The sequence below is a fragment of the Capra hircus genome, chromosome 12 (genome assembly GCF_001704415.2).
Source record: "Capra hircus breed San Clemente chromosome 12, ASM170441v1, whole genome shotgun sequence".
In the NCBI taxonomy this organism is placed as follows: domain Eukaryota; kingdom Metazoa; phylum Chordata; class Mammalia; order Artiodactyla; family Bovidae; genus Capra; species Capra hircus.
Window position 1 is genome coordinate 15,055,205 of NC_030819.1, and position 18,768 is coordinate 15,073,972.

General features: G+C 40.8%; 1 protein-coding gene across 1 annotated transcript in view; it reads right to left on the bottom strand.

Annotated features, from left to right (window-relative positions):
- LOC102181111 (multidrug resistance-associated protein 4-like) overlaps positions 1-18,768 on the bottom strand; it is a 190,527-nt gene that overhangs the window by 5,284 nt on the left and 166,475 nt on the right. Inside the window, 3 exon segments of the mRNA XM_018056300.1 lie at positions 5,233-5,367; positions 16,299-16,404; positions 16,844-17,016. Of these exon segments, the coding sequence (XP_017911789.1) occupies positions 5,233-5,367; positions 16,299-16,404; positions 16,844-17,016 (414 nt within the window).

Genomic DNA, 18,768 nt, shown 5'->3' on the forward strand with positions numbered 1-18,768 from the left:
GGGTCAGTTCTTCAAATCAGGAGGCCAAAATATTGGAGTTTCACCTTCAGCATCAGTCCTTCCAATGAATATTCAGGGCTGATCTCCTTTAGGATGGACTGGTTGGATCTCCTTGCAGTCCAAGGGACTCTCAAGAGTCTACTCCAACACCACAGTTCAAAAGCATCAATTCTGCGCTCAGCTTTCTTTATTGTCCATCTCTCACATCCATACATGACTACTGGAAAAACCATAGCTTTGACTAGATGGACCTTTGTTGTTAAAGCAATGTCTCTGCTTTTTAATATGCTGTCTAGGTTGGTCATAACTTTTCTTCCAAGGAGCAAAGAAAGTGAAAGTGAAGTCACTCAGTCGTGTCTGACTATTTGCAACCCCATGGATTCTAGCCCACCAGGCTCCTTCATCCATGGCAAGAATACTGGAGTGGGTTGCCATTTCCTTCTCCAGGGGATCTTCCTGACCCAGGGATTGAACCCAGGTCTCCCACATTGCAGGCAGATGTTTTAACCTCTGATCCACCAGGGAAGCTCCAAGGAGCAAGCGTCTTTTAATTTCATGGCTGCAGTCACCATCTGCAGTGATTCTGGAGCCCCAAAAAACAAAGCTTGTCATTGGTTCTGTTGTTTCCCCATCTATTTGCCATGAAGTGATGAGACCAGATGCCATGATCTTAGTTTTCTCAATGTTGAGCTTTAAGTCAACTTTTTGGCTCTCCTCTCTCCTCCTCAAGAGGCTCTTTAATTCTCCTTCAGTTTCTGCTATAAGGGTGGTGTCATCTGCATATCTGAAATTATTGATATTTCTCCTAGCAATCTTGATTCCAGCTGTACTTCATCCAGTTCAGTATTTCTAATGATGTACTCCACATATAAGTTAAATAAGCAGGGTGATAATATACAGCCTTAATGTACTCCTTTCCCAATTTGGAACCAGCTTGTTGTTCATGCCCAGTTTTCACTGTTGCTTTCTGACCTGCATATAGATTTCTCAGGGAGCTGATCAGGTGGTCTGATATTCCCATCACTTGAAGGATTTTGCACAGTTTGTTGTGATCCATAGAGTCAAAGGCTTTGGCATAGTCTATAAAACAGAAGTAGATGTTTTCGTGGAACTCTCTTGCTTTTTCGATGATTCAGCGGCTGTTGGCAATTTGATCTCTGGTTCCTCTGCCTTTTCTAAATCCAGCTGCTTAAACATTTGGGAATTTATGGTTCACATCCTGCTGAAAACTGGCTTGGAAAATTTTGAGCATTACTTTGCTAGCATGTGAGATGAGTGCAATTGTGCAGTAGTTCAAGCATTCTTTGCTATTGCCTTTCTTTGGGATTGGAATGAAACTGACCTTTTCCAGTCCTGTGGCCATTGTTGAGTTTTCCAAATTTGCTGGCATATTGCCTGTAGCACTTTCACAGGATCATCCTTTAGGATTTTAATTGGCTCAACTGGAATTTCATCACCTCCACTAGCTTAGTGATATTTCCTAAGCCCCACTTGACTTTGCATTCCAGGATACCTGGCTCTAAGTGAGTGATCACACCACCATGATTATCTGGGTCATGAATATCTTTTTTGTATAGTTCTTCTGTGTATTCTTGCCACCTCTTCTAATATCTTCTGCTTCTGTTAGGTCCATAACATTTCTGTCCTTTATTGAGCCCATCTTTGCATGAAATGTTCCCTTGGTATTTCTAATTTTCTCGAAGATATCTCTAGTCTTTCCTATTCTACTGTTTTCCTCTATTTCTTTGCATTGATCACTGAGGAAGGCTTTCTTATCTCTCCTTGCTATTCTTTGGAACTCTGCATTCAAATGGGTATATCTTTCCTTTTCTCCTTTGCCTTTAGCTTCTCTTCTTTTCTCAGCTATTTGTAAGGCCTCCTCAGACAACCAATTTATCTTTTTGCATTTCTTTTCTGGCAGATATAAATTTGTATAGAGAAGGGGAAAACATATAACATTAGTAGTTTGATTCTTCCTGCAGCTTATGAGAGAGAGAAAAAATGTTCGACACTTGCAGCCTACTCCCTCCGTTTGGAGACATCTGGCCTTCCTTCCTCCAATTTTACATGTTGAAGTCCTAAACCCTCCAGTACCACAGAATGTAACTGTATTTGGAGACAGTGTCTTTGAAGAGGCAGTAAAGTTAAAATGAAATTATACATGTGGGTCCTAATCTAACATTCTGGAGTTCTCATATGAAGAGACCAGGACACAGGCTCACACAGAGGGAAGAGCATGTGAGACACAGACGGAAGATGGTGTCTAAAAGACAAGGAGTGAGACCCCAGTGGAAATCAACCCTGCTGACACCTTGACCTCACACTTTCAACCCCCAGGGCTGTGAGGATATAAGTTTATGTTGTTTAAGTTGCCTACTCTGTGGTCTTTGTATGGCAGCCCTAGCAAACTACTGCCCCCTTTAGGTTTATGTATCTAAAAGGTACTTTCTCTACTATTTCAAGGATTATCCAAAAGGGTCAATCAGACAGTGTCAGCTCACCTGAGCTACAAGTTCAAGAAAATGTGATGTGGAAGAGATATTGGGATTTCTTTTCAGATGAATGAATTCTGTTCTATTAGAGTGAAAACCTTGTGACTTAGGTTAACCCTGCCAGTGTTATAGCTCTGAATAATACATTGATATCTGATGCTTGCACATTCAAAAAACTGATAATCTGACAGTTTATCCTCCTAAGAGGATGCAGAATATGCAGAAGTAATGTCAATATGGGATGAGAATTAATAAATGTATTTTTTTTCTGTAGAGGGACCTAAACCAATGGCAGGACTGAAATCCACAAGTGAGGTTCTGCCTCCTTGTGAACCTCGGTGACTTGCCCTACCTTGGCGACCAGGTGACAGGAGCAGTGTTCCCAGGCTCGACACAGAACACAGTACCTAGAACAGCACCCAGCCTCCCCAGAAATTCCCCCTCTGTGCTCCCTGGACCAGCTCTGTGACCTTGGGTGAGCCCTGTACACACTCTCCTCATCCAAGACATGGGATAAAAATGGACCATCATGAGATTATGTGAAATCATACATGTGAGAACTGTATAAAACAAATTATAAAGAACTAAACAAATGTAACTTACACTAATATTGTTACAGTAGGTGCAGGATTACCAGACCTGGAATCACAAGATTTCTAATTCTATGACCTATGTCTGCTTCAGTATGTATATTACACTTGATTTAAAATATTTTCTAAAAGACCAAATTTATAATTCTGTGTTTGCTGTAGACTAGCTTAATACCAGTTATATACATAGGGCCACCCTCCTTCTAAAGCACCTTAGTTTCCTCATCTGTACAAAGAGAGGGTTGAATCCTATTATCTTATTATCTGGACCAATCTAAAATTCTGTGTTCTAGTTCTCATTATTCAATGTCATGATGATATAGTTTTAAAATGAAGACTTTGACATACAAGTGGGAACACCTCTTTTTGATGTGAAATGCCTAAGGTCAAAAGAGCAAAAGAGTTTGGGAGATTCCTGGCTCTCTAGGTCTCAGGATGGATAGTCTGACTGGGAGACATCTAGTGGATAAAAGCACTCTGAAATTCAGCCATTAAAAAAAAAAAAATACCCTTGTTCATCTTCTCAAAATTTGCATACAATGTAAGTTCTTATGCAAAGTTCAGAACACAGACTTCCTTGTCCCTAAACCTAAGCATGAACTCTAACTCTGCCAGCTCTTCAGCCAGCTCAGGGACCCAGGAAGTCTCCTACCCGATGAGCAGCAGAAAGTCCTACTCTGCATTTCCTCATTTCTACAGAGGATTGAGAGGAGACAGTGATGAACTCAGGCCACATTTTAGATATATCTTTCTTATACAAGTACCTAAGATACTGGGACATGTTTTCTTTAAGACATTTTAAATATTACACAAATACTTTTATTCTATTTACAAGTGAAAATCTGGGAAAGGCAGAAAAGTATGAAAAATGGAAAATATATCCATAATATAACATCCAGAGATAACTTTTTGATGGGGAAACCACATCCCACCCTGAGCCACACATGTTGAGGGGTAAGAACACCAGACCTTACTTCTCTCCCTCTATCTTCCCATCAACCCCAATCCCACTTCCACCTGGTCCCAGAAAGACTTACAGATGGCTGCATGACAGTGGCTAAGCCTCTTAAACCAGACCTTGGTCACCACTACACTTCTGTTAGGAAGATACCACAGAACCTGAGTGTTACTCACTGAACCCCTTCCTCACACCATGTACAGTGCTTAGTGCCTCACACACCTCATCTCTAAAAAAGTGCTCTGTAACCTTCAGACACCATTCAGACTACAGTGTGAAGCTGTTGTGAGTTCTTGATTTGTCCTGATGACAATTTCATCTTCGAGAAAGTAGAGGAAGCATGGGGGGCACAAGGGACCTAATTCTAAACAACAAAGAATTAGGAAGAAAGTGATAATATCAGGTAAGAGTTTTCTTTATAGATTAGTAAACAGAAGAGAATTACACCTTTCTTTAGGAGAGCTTCCTAGAATCAAAATATTCCTAGTTTTTTCCCCTTGCTGCTGCTGCTGCTGCTAAGTCACTTCAGTCTTATTCGACTCTGTGCGACCCCATAGACAGCAGCCCACCAGGCTCCCCCGTCCCTGGGACTCTCCAGGCAAGAACACTGAAGTGGGTTGCCATTTCCTTCTCCAATGAATGAAAGTGAAAAGTGAAAGGGAAGTCGCTCAGTTGCATCCGACTCTTAGCGACCCCATGGACTGCAGCCTACCAGGCTCCTCTGTCCATGGGATTTTCCAGGCAAGAGTACTAGAGTCGGGTGCCATTGCCTTCTCCCTTAAACTCTCAAATTTCCTGGATATTCTTGACAGAACCTGATTCACAAATGTGCTGAGCACCAATCAGAATGAATGTAAAGGGTCTGAAAAATGAGTGTTCAGTGCTCCACAAGAATCTCAACTCAGAGTCTGAACATGTGGAAAGTCGAATCTAAAATCTCTGTCTCAGGCACAGGTGTGTGCACACAGAAGGGTGCATACATCCCGACCCCACCCCCAGCACTGCTGCAGATTCTCAGCAGATCTGCCTTCAATCTGCCACATGCTGTTAAGACCCAGTCATGAAGCTTTCTCTCTGGAGACTTCTAATTGAAAAGAGCACAGAGTGCTTGTTCCCAGACCCTTGGTGGAGATCCTGTGAAAAGTTCATCCTGGAGGCAAATTTTAATTACAGCTTCCCGCAACAGCCTCACCTATTTTGCCCTTTTGGTGAGGACAGCAGCCTCTGCCTCGCCCAGTTGTTGCACCATCTTGTAAAATAGGCTGTTTCTGTTTTGCAGCAAATTATTTGGCTGACTATATTCTTTGCATGTCCTTGAATCCAAAACCTGTTAACAGCAGAAAGAAACCCATTACCACACAATATCCCCCAGTAACATAACTCAGACAATATTTCAAAAAGGGGCAGGTCAGGGGGAATTTGGGTGGTAGGACTGATATTTAAATGGTTTGATTACTGTTTTACTAGGAATACAAAGGCCCAGCCCGACCTTTCATCATTATATGGTTATAGAAAAGGAAGAAAATGAAAAGTTTAGAATATGATTACTGGCACTGAACAGTCTGTAGCATTTTATATTCTGCCCAGGGCATTTGGGGTTGCTATTATTAGTTAGTGTTTTTAACTCTCAGACTCTGACCTTTGAGGACTATTTATACAGATACACAAAATTGGGAAATGTCTTGATTCAAGAAAATCAGATTGCATTTATCTAAAAAGTAGGTTGACATCATACAAACCACATGGCAGTTTCCTGACAACAAATTAATTGTCAAGTTGATTTGACAATCTGAGCAATATTTTGGGGGAAAAAAAGTAAATGCTTCTGGAATTTCTTTAGGGTCCTGGATTATGTCAGCCCCTCCTGGAATGACTAATGCTGAAGCTGAAACACCATTACTTTGGCCACCTAATGGGAAGAGCTGACTCATTGTAAAAGGCCCTGATGCTGGGAAAGATTGAAGGCAGGAGGAGAAGGGGATGACAGGAGATGAGATGGTTGGATGGCATCACCAATTTAATGGACATGAGTTTGAGCAAATTCCAGTAAGTAGTGAAGGACATGGAGAAACAGTGGAAACAGTGTCAGACTTTATTTTTGGGGGCTCCAAAATCACAGCAGATGGTGATTGCAGCCATGAAATTAAAAGACGCTTACTCCTTGGAAGAAAAGTTATGACCAACCTAGATAGCATATTCAAAAGCAGAGACTTTGCCGACTAAGGTCCGTCTAGTCAAGGCTATGGTTTTTTCAGTGGTCATGTATGGATGTGAGAGTTGCACTGTGAAGAAGGCTGAGCGCTGAAGAATTGATGCTTTTGAAATGTGGTGTTGGAGAAGACGCTTGAGAGTCCCTTGGACTGCAAGGAGATCCAACCAGTCCATTCTGAAGGAGATCAACCCTGGGATTTCTTTGGAAGGAATGATGCTAAAGCTGAAACTCCAGTACTTTGGCCTCCTCATGTGAAGAGCTGAGTCATTGGAAAAGACTTTGATGCTAGGAGGGATTGGGGGCAGGAGGAGAAGGGGACGACAGAGGATGAGATGGCTGGATGGCATCACTGATTAGATGGACACGAGTCTGAGTGAACTCCGGGAGTTGGTGATGGACAGGCCTAGTGTGCTGCGATTCATGGGGCCGTAAAGAGTTGGACACGACTGAGTGACTGAACTGAACTGAACTGAGTGAAGGACAGGGAAGTCTGGAGTGCTACAGTCCAGGGGGTTGCAAAGAGTCAGAAACTGAGAGACAGAGTGACTGAATAAGAGGGGCAGAATCCCTTGTCCAAGAGGTTAAGATGCTTCTTGACGTTGGCTGCAACTGTAGTTTATTATTATGAGAGTGGAAGGCTGGCAAAAAGAGCTGCTATATAAGCAGCTTTTGCAGAAATGCTCTGCACAGAAGGAATTTCTAGAAATCCAGTTGTTTTTGGATAAGACTATAAAAGCAAATAAGAAATTGAGCTCCAAATTGAAGTGATCACAGCCTGCACAGCTCATGGGGCAGCCCAACCTGAACTGCTTAGGATCTGAATCTGTTTTCACAAATTACCTTTATTTGCTTCTTTCTCTTTCTTTCTTAAGCTGCCTGCCTTTCACGCCTTTTATTGCTCATTAATAAACCTGCTAATTGGAAATTGAAAGGGAGAGGAAGGGGCTCTTAACTTTGCCTTTCTACTTATGAGTGACCTTGGTTAATGGTTATCGAGGAAGAAAAAGTACCTGAAATAACTGACCCAAATAATAGAACTACAAAAGCAGTTCTGATGTTACTGCTGCTGCTGCTAAGTCACTTCAATCATGTCCGACTCTGTGCGACCCCATAGACGGCAGTACACCAGGCTCTGCCGTCCCTGGGATTCTCCAGGCAAGAACATTGGAGTGGGTTGCCATTTCCTTCTCCAAAGCATGAAAATGAAAAGTGAAAGTGAAGTCGCTCAGTCGTGTCCAACTCTTCGCAACCCCATAGACTGCAGCTTACCAGGCTCCTCCGTCCATGGGATTTTCCAGGCAAGAGTACTGGAGTGGGGGTGCCATTGCCTTCTCCGGTTCTGATGTTAAGTAGAATTTAATTCTTTATTTAGGTCATATTTGGAGTAAATGTATCTAAAGAGAATATGTGGTATGGGCTTACCTGGTGGCTTAGTGGTAAAAGAATCTGCCTGCCAGTGCAAGACTCACAGGTTTGATCCCTAGTCCAGGAAGACCCCACATGCTGTGGAGCAAATAAGTTCATGCACAACTACTGAGCCTACATGTCACAACTACTAAAGCCTGAGTGCCTAAAGCCTGTGCTCCACACAACAGAAGCCTCTGCAAGGAGAAGTCTGCACATTTGCTGCAACTAGAGAAAAGCCCACACAGCAACGAAGACCCAGCACAGCCAAAAATAAATGAATGAAATTATTTTTTTGAAAAAGAAGAGAATATGCTGGAACTCTATAAAAGACACAAGTTATTTTTTCCACACGTAGGTATTGCAGTTAACTTCATCCTTTTTATTTAATTGGAAATATTTTTTAAGTCTCACAAAGGGCATATTCCTATTAATCTTTTGTTTCATACTGGGAATCATTGTTAAGAGCACCTTTCTCAAAAAAGTCCAAGAATAATTGAATGTCTTATCTACATAATGAATTTTCTATATACCAATTGGGCATGCAAATTTAGATGCCCTGAACGTGCAATTTTACTTAAGCATAGCATAATAGAACATAACTGTTCCTCCTGATGTTGAAGAAGAAAAACTGCAGTTTTAAAACACAAGTCTTAAAATATCTATGTTCAATTAATCTGTAGAAGATTAGGTAAGAATATATATTGAAGAAAAGACAGTCTCTTTGCTAGATAGTACTGAGAAAGCTGCATACCTGGAAATGAAAGAAATGAGAATACTCCCTCATACCACACATAAAAATAAACTCAAAATAGTTTAAAGACCTAAGATAAGACTGGGTACTATAAAACAAAAGGAAAACACAGACAGAAAACTCTTTGACATAAATTGTAGCAATATTTTCTTAGATCAGTCTCCCAAAGCAAAAGAAATAAAAGCAAAAATAAACTGGATCTAATTAAATTTAAAAGGCAAGACTCACATTAGAGGATACAAGAGCTAAGATGGGACATAGACTGAAAAATGGCCAGAAATAGAATTTTACCAACTTAGCCTTTACATTTACTGGCTTGATCAAATATTCTAGATATTTCAGAAAACATAAACATGAAACAAATCTAAATGCTCTTTGTGTACAGAAAAATAGGTCTAGTTTTAGATTTTTAACATCCCTTATAAGAATAACGTTGTATAATTTCCCACTATGTCCCCACCCTTGCCGTAACACAAGTTAAACTATAAACTAAATCACAGATTCAAATTGGTGTGATAATAATCCCTGAACCCCAGGATCTCTCCGGGAACCCCAACCTTGAATTACTTATCAAGCTCTAGTAGGTTAAGTAAAATCATATTATGTTGGACAAGTGAGTTACATAAGCCCAATGAAGACATGTTTATCAAACTTGTTTGTGTGTAGATATTCTTGGTAGCTGTCTAGACATAAAAATTAAATGAACCCATTGCAAAATAACTCGATCCATTTCACTGGCAAGATGCCATCAGTGAAAAGGAGGAATGCAAGGAGATGTGGGCGAGTGCATGGAGAGGTGGGGGGCAGGAGAGGATGGAATTAGAGCCCGATAAGAAATGATGACAACAATAGAGAGAGAGCCCCACTTACCGACAAGTAGAGTTGCAAGGGGAAGGTCTGTGTTATATCTCTGTTTCTGGCTACTAGGTGATGACACGGGGACAGCTGTCCAAACTTGTATAGTGGGTCCCTCACTGGTAATAATGGGTGCCCGTGATTTTCTCAGTGATTGGGCAACATGGCAAGTATTAACTCAAAATCCTTTCCTAGATCTTAAAAGAATAAATTAGTCTCTCACCAGGGGGGAGGGTGATGAAGGCTGGGTCCACAGTCACTTTCCCAAATCTGCTGCCTTTGCACAGAAACAACCCCCTCTTAAAATATGCCTTCTTCCCAACTGTGCTTTTTATTAGTGATTTTCCTTTGAAAACTTGAATGAAATCTTTTGGAGTTTTTGAAGGAGTTTTCTCTTTTTTTATTTTTTTATTATTATTATTTTATTTTACAATATTCTATTGGTTTTGCCATACATCAGCATGAATCCACCACTGGTGTACACATGTTCCGAATCCTGAACACCCCTCCCAACTTGCTCCCTATACCATCCCTCTGGGTCATCCCAATGCACCAGCCCCAAGCATCCTGCACCTTGTATCAAGCCTAGACTGGTGATTCATTTCTTATATGATATTATGCATGTTTAAATGTCATTCTTCCAAATCATCCCACCCTCGCCCTCTCCCACAGAGTCCAAAAGACTGTTCTATACATCTGTGTCTCTTTTGCTGTCTCGCATACAGGGTTATCGTTACCCTCTTTCTAGATTCCATATATATGCATTAGTATACTGTATTGGTGTTTTCTTTCTGGCTTACTTCACTCTGTATAATCAGCTCCAGTTTCATCCACCTCATTAGAACTGATTCAAATGTATTCTTTTTAATGGCTGAGTAATACTCCATTGTGTATATGTACAACAGCTTTCTTATCCATTCATCTGCTGATGGACATCTAGGTTGTTTCCATTTCCTGGCTATTATAAACATTTGCTGCGATGAACATTGGGGTACATGTGTCTCTTTCTGTTCTGGTTTCCTCGGAGTGTATGCCCAGCAGTGGGATTGCTGGGTCATAAGACAGTCACTGTGGAGAACAGTGTGGAGATTCCTTAAGAAACTGGAAAGAGTTTTCTCTTCTGAAATATTCTAATTGCAGCCATGTAGGCTTCTGAAAGAAATGTTCCATGAAGGTGAAAAACAGAATTTAAGTAAAACTCTAGTTAGACATGAGCTATTTTGTGCTTTCTACGTGGGGATGTTACAAGTTTCTGGGTTTGATTTCCCTGTGGAAAACTCTACTGAGAAGAGGTTTGTGTTGAGGAAGAAACAAAAAACAAAATCATAAGATTGACTATAAACAAAAGAGGTGGAATCTGAGTTTCCTGTCCCTGGTTTTGGTTTTTCATCACTCATTTCCAAAGAATTCTCTAGCTACAGACAGTGAAAATGTTGATCGCAAACAGAAATACTGTTAATGCAAGTGCAGACTGTCGCATGCCTCTTTGTTCATGGTTCCAGGGAGAATTCAGGTGATATGAAGGCGAAAGTGTGCAGGAATTGGAGGCAAAAGCTGTGCTATTGGCTGCAGAGAAAGCAGGTCACAAGCACCCAGCTAATCCTAAAATCTGTAAGAAGAACCCTCTAATGTAGAGACAGTAGTGAGTTTAAGGAGAAAAAGGATTTCTAATTTGTCTGTCTTGCTCCACTAGTTTGGAGCAAATGAGGACGATTAACTGTTATGACTTTTACGCTTAATCATAACTTAGATGCTGTTATGACACCTTCAAGATACTTTAAGAGAATTTCTTTGTAAAATGAAATTCTAAAACATTAATGGCTTGGTTTAACAAACCAAAACTGGGTAAATCCCTTCAGAGAGCTTTACCATCTGAACCACCAGGGAAGCCCCTTTAGAGAGCCAGCACATACACAAAGGTATTAATTGGGTCACAGTTGTCTCCCCAAAAGCCTTTTCTCTTGTCTACTTAAGCTAAGAAAAACCATATCCATCTAATTATTTCAAGAGTTTTGAATAAAAGTGAAAATTTGAAAAATATATATTCTCTAAAGTGAAAGTATTAGTTGCTCAGTCATGTCTGACTCTTTGCAACCCCATGGACTGTAGACTGCTAGGTTCCTCTGTCCATGGAATTCTCCAGTCAAGAATACTGGAATGCGTAGCCCTTCCCTTCTGTAGGGGATCTTCCTGATCCAGGGGTCAAACCTGGGTCTCCTGCATTGCAGGCAGATTCTTAACAGTCTGAGCCACCAGGCAAGCCCATATTATGTCAAAGTTTCAGATTAACTATACTCGATCTCTAAGATGAAATTTTAGGCCGCTATTAAAATTGTGCTATAGAAAATTAATTAATGACATGGGGGATTTTAAGAATATATTGTTGCTATAAAAATTCTGCTGATGAGACACTCTGTTTTGCATAAGACTATTACACTATTAATAGTTCTAATTTTATCCTAATACTATTACAGCACTATACAACTGTTACATTTTGGTGGTGGGTATTTTGTAATCTTCCCTTTATGAGATTTAAAAAAAGTGCCCTATTTCTACCTTGCACATTTGTTGCCCTTTTGTAACAAAAATATGTTTTTATGAGTTAGGCTCTTTATTTTAAAAAACAGAATAAAAGAAAATATCCACTTATTTTTGTGCAGAAGTATTCATCAGTGCAACAGTATGTAATTATTACACCTTAACACTTGCAGTGACAGGTCTTTATGGTGACAGCACTGTTGGTTATGCCCTTCGTCAGCATCTGTCACTTCCCCAGCCCTCCCCCAGGCTGGCAGCCCTCGATGTGAAGCATGAGGCTTTGTAGCAGATTGACTTGTCTTTATGCCCTTAAAGCTTTCAGAACAATCACTTGCTTTCCAGAAAGGAACTGGTACAGGCATCCCTCAGAGCTACTGCGGGTTCAGTTTCAGAACACTGGAGTACACTGAATATTGCAGTAAAGTGAGTCACGTGAATTTTCTGGTTTTCTGGGGCGTATAGAAGTTACGTTTACACTATACTATACCCAAGCATGTGTGCAATAGCATTATGTCTGAAAAAAAAAATGTACAGACCTTAACTTAAAAATAAGGCATTGCTAAAAAACATTAACCATCATCAGAGACTTCAGTAAGTCATAGTAGTGATATCAAAGATCACTGATGTTACAGATCACCAGAGCAACTGCAATGATAGTGAAAATGTTTGGTATATTGTGAGAATTACCAAAAGGTGACACAGAGACATGGAATAAGCTGATGGAAAAAATGGTGCCTATAGACGTGCTTGATGCAGGTTTATGACCAGCTCTCAGTTTGTAAAAGCTGCAGTATCTGGGAAGCACAATAAAACAAGGTATGTCTACAGTTCTAAAGCAAGCAATAAAAATTAAGATTGCCTCAAAATTTGAAGGTTTGAGAAAGAACATTATTTGTGATGTTTTTGCTGCATTGAAAGTCAATTGATAATTAGAAGCTCTAGAATAACATATAAGCTTTACACCTGGGGTGAATGGGGCACAGAGGACAATCCCCAGCCCTGAAGCTGGGGGATGCCTGTCTCTGGGTGCTCTGAGGTCTAATCCTGTTATTCCTACAAGAGGAGTCAGCAACCAAAACCAGCTCAGAATGAGAAGTAAACACAGGTCCAAGCTTACATCTCCTGGTGGACCTCCCCTTGACCTCACTGAAGACCTCAACCAGGGAACCTTAAACTGAAGGTCTCCTAACACAGGAGTGGGAAGAGCAGCTCCACAGTGAAGGGTAAGATCCTTTCTGGAAACAAGGTCATTCATCACAAAGATGACAGGCTCTAAACAGAACCCTTGCCTTTCCCTTCTCCCTCCATCTTCCCCACTCACCTAGATGTTCAGTCTCTGCACCCAGAAACCAGCACCAACTGGTTTCTCTCTCTGCCCTCAGAGCCCATGTTCAATCCATCACATAGTCCACTTGGCTCCACTTCTCTATCTACCCCAGGTCCCACCATCTCACCATTTCCACTGCAGGCACCTTAGACTAAGCCAACAGCCTAGAGAGGGCACATTGTAAGAGAGCAAATATTGAATTTGGAGAACAGAAAGATCATCAGTGTGGTTTTAGCTGTAAAGGAAGGAGGGAGAACAGAGTGAGACAAAACTAGAAAGTTGGGGAGGGACGGGCAGTGAGCTGCTCCATGAAACTATAAATATTTGTTCACAGACATTGACCAAGAGAGAAAAATTTGAGGTTATAGAAATTTACCAGCAGATATTGGTAAGTAAAAGACACTTATTCCTTGGAAGAAAAGTTATGACAAACCTAGACAGTGTATTAAAAAGGAGAGACGTTGCTTTGCTGACAAAGGCCCATATAGTCAAAGCTATGGTTTTTCCAGAAGTCATGTATGGATGTGAGAGTTGGACCATAAGGAAGGCTGGGTGCTGGTCTAAGAATTGATGCTTTTGAACTGTGGTGCTGGAGAAGACTCTTGAGAGTTCCCTGGACAGCAAGGAGATCAAACCAGTCAATCCCAAAGGAAATCAACCCTGAATATTCATTGGAAGGACTGATGGTGAAGCTGAAGCCCCAATACTTTGGCCACCTGATGTGAAGAGCCAACTCACTGGAAAAGACCCTGATGATGGGAAAGATTGAGGGCAGGAGGAGAAGGGGATGACAGAGGATGAGACTGTTGGATGACATCACTGACTCAATGGACGTGGGTTTGAGTAAGCTCTGGGAGATAGTGAAGGACAGGGAAGCCTGGCATGCTGCAGTCCATGGGGTCACAAAGAGTCAGACACAACTGAATGACTGAAGAACAAACCGATAAGTAAAGCATTAAAAAAAATGAGCATATTTTGATAATAGCAACAAAGCTGACTGGTTCAGAGGATATAGATGCTGACATCTGCAGATCAGGTGCTGAGTGATAACACTTTAGGACTGATCAGGCGACATGTCCTCCAATTCTGTTCTTCTTCAGTTTCCCTAACCAACCACACATTCCAAGATGACAGTATTTCTAAGAACTAGATGATAAAAAGAATCTGCTGCCACAAATGTCATTAATGCTATAATACCAAAAAAAACGAAAAAGTTAGGGTACATTTAGGAACAAAGAATTTAATTGAACAGACCCTTAACTGAGCTGGAGATCAAGCCATCTTTCTGCTGCTGTCTAAAGCCTGACAAAGGGCTTGAAACAGGTACATTTCACATTTATTTATTATGGAAAAATGGTGCTTTCGGGGACAGTCTTGAAATACAGTGTTGAGAGGCAAGAACAACAAAATGATAGATAAAAACTAGAAATAAAAGGTTATTTTTCCAATTAGCATTCAAGAACACAAAATGAAGGACTGACACAAAGCATTTCTAGAAATTAAGAGTCACTGTTGGGCAATCTTGAATGCCACCCCATCTCTCATGAAAGTCTGCAGGTAGAGCCTGCTTCCTACTATGATGTCTAGTCCACGTGACCAGACACACTGCTTGGAGCCTAGACAACAGGATGCCCCACTCTTGTCGTCTGCCTCCCCAGAGCTCACTCCTGAGTACGTCCAGCTTGGGGAGCGAGGCTACAGGCACTGCCTCAATGCTGACAGCCTGGTATCTACTCAGTGCCCCACTGATGATCCCATCTGACAATGCATGTGAAGTAGGACAGGAGGTGCTATTCCAGAAGCTGCCCAAGAAGTCAAAAGAGATGGTACTATTATCCTTAGACATAAGGAACTGTGGGTATTACTGACCACTCATTAGTGATTATTACCTGTTTTGTATGAACCATCAAAATACCTTAAAGTATCTTGCATTCCTTGAGATTATTTGCTGCCAAAGTTTTTCCTTTGAGGAATGCTTTTCTTGTTTTATAAAGCCACATCCTAACACGTATTGAAACTGAGCAAGCAACAGAGGCAAAGGACAAGGAAAGAGATAAAACGAAAAAGAGAGATAAAAGGAATAGATGGAGGAAGGAAATAAAGCTAAGGAAGGAAATATTAAATTACTAAGGAGGAAAGAGCCAACCAAACCTGGAAGGAAGATACTAGACAGATAACCAGAGACCAAAGCCTGGAGCCTGCGGTGTGTGCAGAACAGAGCTATTGTGTAAGAGACTTGCTGGTTGTTTATTTAGTCTCTCCTCCCTGATTTGTCTTTCTTTCCAAACTCTCATCTGTGATGCAGAAGCCAGGTCTCTGCAAGTCACTGCAAGATTTCAGAGACGCTTTGGCCAGGTGGCCTTTGTTAAGTCCTGCCAGTAGGGGGCACTAGAGGGAGACTGAAGGTGGGAAACACCGCTAATGCTCTACCTGATTCTGCTACTAGGGGCACCTCAGCACTGGGACCTGACTCCAGCTCCCGGCTATTAGCACCTGGAGAACCAGCCCCATCCTGCCCCCTCACAAACATGACCAGCAACCGGACAGTGACCTCTCCTCAGAGGTACGAGCATCAATTTTTCGGGGCCTCTCTTCCGAGTTCTCAGGTCTAGAGATCTGTCCTAGGATATTGCAGCTGCTTTCTAAAATCATTGCCCCAGTGTTTCATTTTTCTAGCCCTCTAGTCCCTATGTAATACATTTCTTATATTAAATCCTTTCAGTTAAAGTTCTGTTTTTCTCACTAGGCCCTTTCTTCTCATGGACTCCTGAGAAATTCTACAACTTTAGCCATCAACCTCCTGACAGTCTAAATTAGAGCCAAATTTTTTGATGAGAGAATCCAAAAATGCTGAAATGACTATGATACAGTGAAAATGTGTTCTGCCCCACTAAAATATGGAGCTATATCTTGGGTTTGGAATATCTTAATGGTTGGCCATCATAAAAAAGTGACAATTCAAATAAACTTTTAATATGAAAATATAAGATTATTGGATATGTTATTTAATAGTGCATTCTAAAAGTATAGCTAAGTACTTGAGTAATTTTCAGGAATGAGAGAAGAAACGAAGAGAAAAATTGATGGATGTTCCTATCAAATTTTACATGGAATGATACATTGAAAATTGAACATAAATGGAAACAGCTAAAATGGTGAAGGTCTTACCATTATCCATTCACAGTCAATAACGGTGCTCAACCTGTGTGCAATGGTCAGCACAGTGCACTGGGCAAATCTCTCACGAAGTTTTTTTTGTGTTAACTCATCAGTTCTAGAAACAAAGAGGTTGATTTAGTTCAGTAAAGACAGGAAAAGCAGACTTAAGACTTAAAAATATTCTATGGTATTTTTACAATGTTTTTAAAAATCAATACTTTAACATATAGTTTTGTTCCTTAAAAACTAAGTATAAAAATCTACTTAGAAATTTACTATTTTTCATAAAATGATGGAAAATTAGTGTTCCCTCAAAATTGCTTGAAACTATCAGGAGCTGGATTTAGGAATTCAGCTCTCTTACAGTGCCTCAAAACAACATTAACACCGTATAACATGTCTTGGTTTTTTCCTCTGTTTTCTGGAATTAATATTATCAACAGATATCCATGAGGCCAAGAGAGCACTTAGAAACATTTCAAAGATTCACTAAATGTTTTCCATTTACCACATTTACAAGTCAGTTCAAGATTTCCTGGGGCTCAGCTCCACACCTTGGATCCACGTTTGATGTGGCTTTGTCAAGAATCAATATCTGATTCTTCCTGAGAATAGCCCTGGCAAGGCACACCAGTTGTTTCTGACCAACACTCAAGTTCAATCCAAATTCTGCTAATTCAGTATTCATTTTAGCAGGAAGACCTTCAATGGATTTTTTAAGTTGTACCTGTGGATACAGAAAGAATGACATTTTTCTAAGCAAACTGTTTCTGAAGTAGACAAGCCTCTTAGACACTAGAGCTTTGACATCCTCAAGACTTCTTACGTATATTACATGTATAGCCAGGTGATGGGGAGAGCTCCTTCCAGTGAATGTTCACTGAGAAAGATGGTGGAGTCAACTCAGGACAGAAAGATCTCAGTGTCCCCCATTCTCATCACAGGACATCCACCAGAAACCCCACCTAGGGGTCAGTTAAGGAAATCTCTCAAAAAGTGAAGCTATTTCTCCCAATGTGATTTAAACGGAAAAGTTAAAAGGACCTTTATGGTTGAGTCATGTTTCCCAACGTTCATTTTGCATAGGAGTTGGTACACTAGAGAAAAACTCAAAAATTTTACGGAAAATCTGGTTCTCTGAAGATATAAGCTTATTGGCCCTTTACTATTTTCTAAAGTTTAATATATGCAAGTTCAAGCAATGACAAACTGCCCCTTATACATTAGTAATCCTGGAACCCATTCTGATGATGGTTCTTTCCCAAGTTTAATCCTGTAAGTAGTGGACCAATCAAGTGCATTTTCTTCAGTGTCATAAATGCATTGTAGTGAATGAAAACCCATGAAAAATAGAACACAACATCCTTTTTACCCCAGCATTTGGATACAGGTTATTGTCATCCAGTCGCTGAGTCATGCCCAACACTTTGCAACCCCATGGACAGCAGCACACCAGTATTCCCAGTCCTTCACTATTGCTTGGAGTTTGCTTAAACTCAGGTCCATTAAGTTGGTGATGCCATCCAACCATCTTGTCCTCTTTTGTACCCTTATCCACTTGCCTTCCATCTTTTCCCAGCATCAGGGTCTTCTTCAGTGAATTGGCTCTTCACATAAGGTGGCCAAAGTATTGGAGCTTCAGCTTCATCATCAGTCCTTCCAAGGAAAATTCAGGGTTGATTTCCTTTAGGATTGACTGGTTTGATTTCCTAGCTGTCCAAGGGACTCTCAACAATTTTCTCCAGAACCACAGTTCAAAAACATCAGTTCTTCAGCACTCAGCCTTCTTTATGGTCCAACTCTCACATTGGTACATGACTACTGGGAAAACCATAAGTTTGACTACCTGGACTTTGTCGGCAAAGTGATGTCTCTGCTTTTTAATATTCTCTCTAGGTTTATTACAACTCCTCTTCCCGGGAGCAAGCATCTTTTAATTTCATGGCCGCAGTCACCATCTGCAGTGATTTTGGAAATAAAGTCTGTCATTGTTTCCACTATTTCCCCATCTACTGCAATGAAGTGATGAGACAGGATGCCATGATCTTAGTTTCTTGAACGTTGAGTTTTAAGCCAGCTTTTTCACACTCCTCTTTCATTTTATCCAGAAGCTCTTTAGTTCCTCTTTACTTTCTACGATTAGGGTGGTGTCAGATGCATATCTGAGGTTATTGATATTTCTCCCAGAAATCTCGATGCCAGCTTGTGCTTCATCCAGCCTGGCATTTCACATGATGTACTCTGCATATAAGCCAAATAAGCAAGGTGACAACATATAGCCTTGACTTACTCCTTTCCCAATTTGGAACCAGTCCAAGTTGTTGCCTTGGAACAAGCTGTTCCATGTCCGGTTCTAACTGTTGCTTCTTGACCAGCATATAGGTTTCACAGGAGGCAGGTAAGATGGTCTGGTATTCCTATCTCTTTAAGAATTTTCCACAATTTGTTGTGATCCACACAGTGAAAGGCTTTAGTGTAG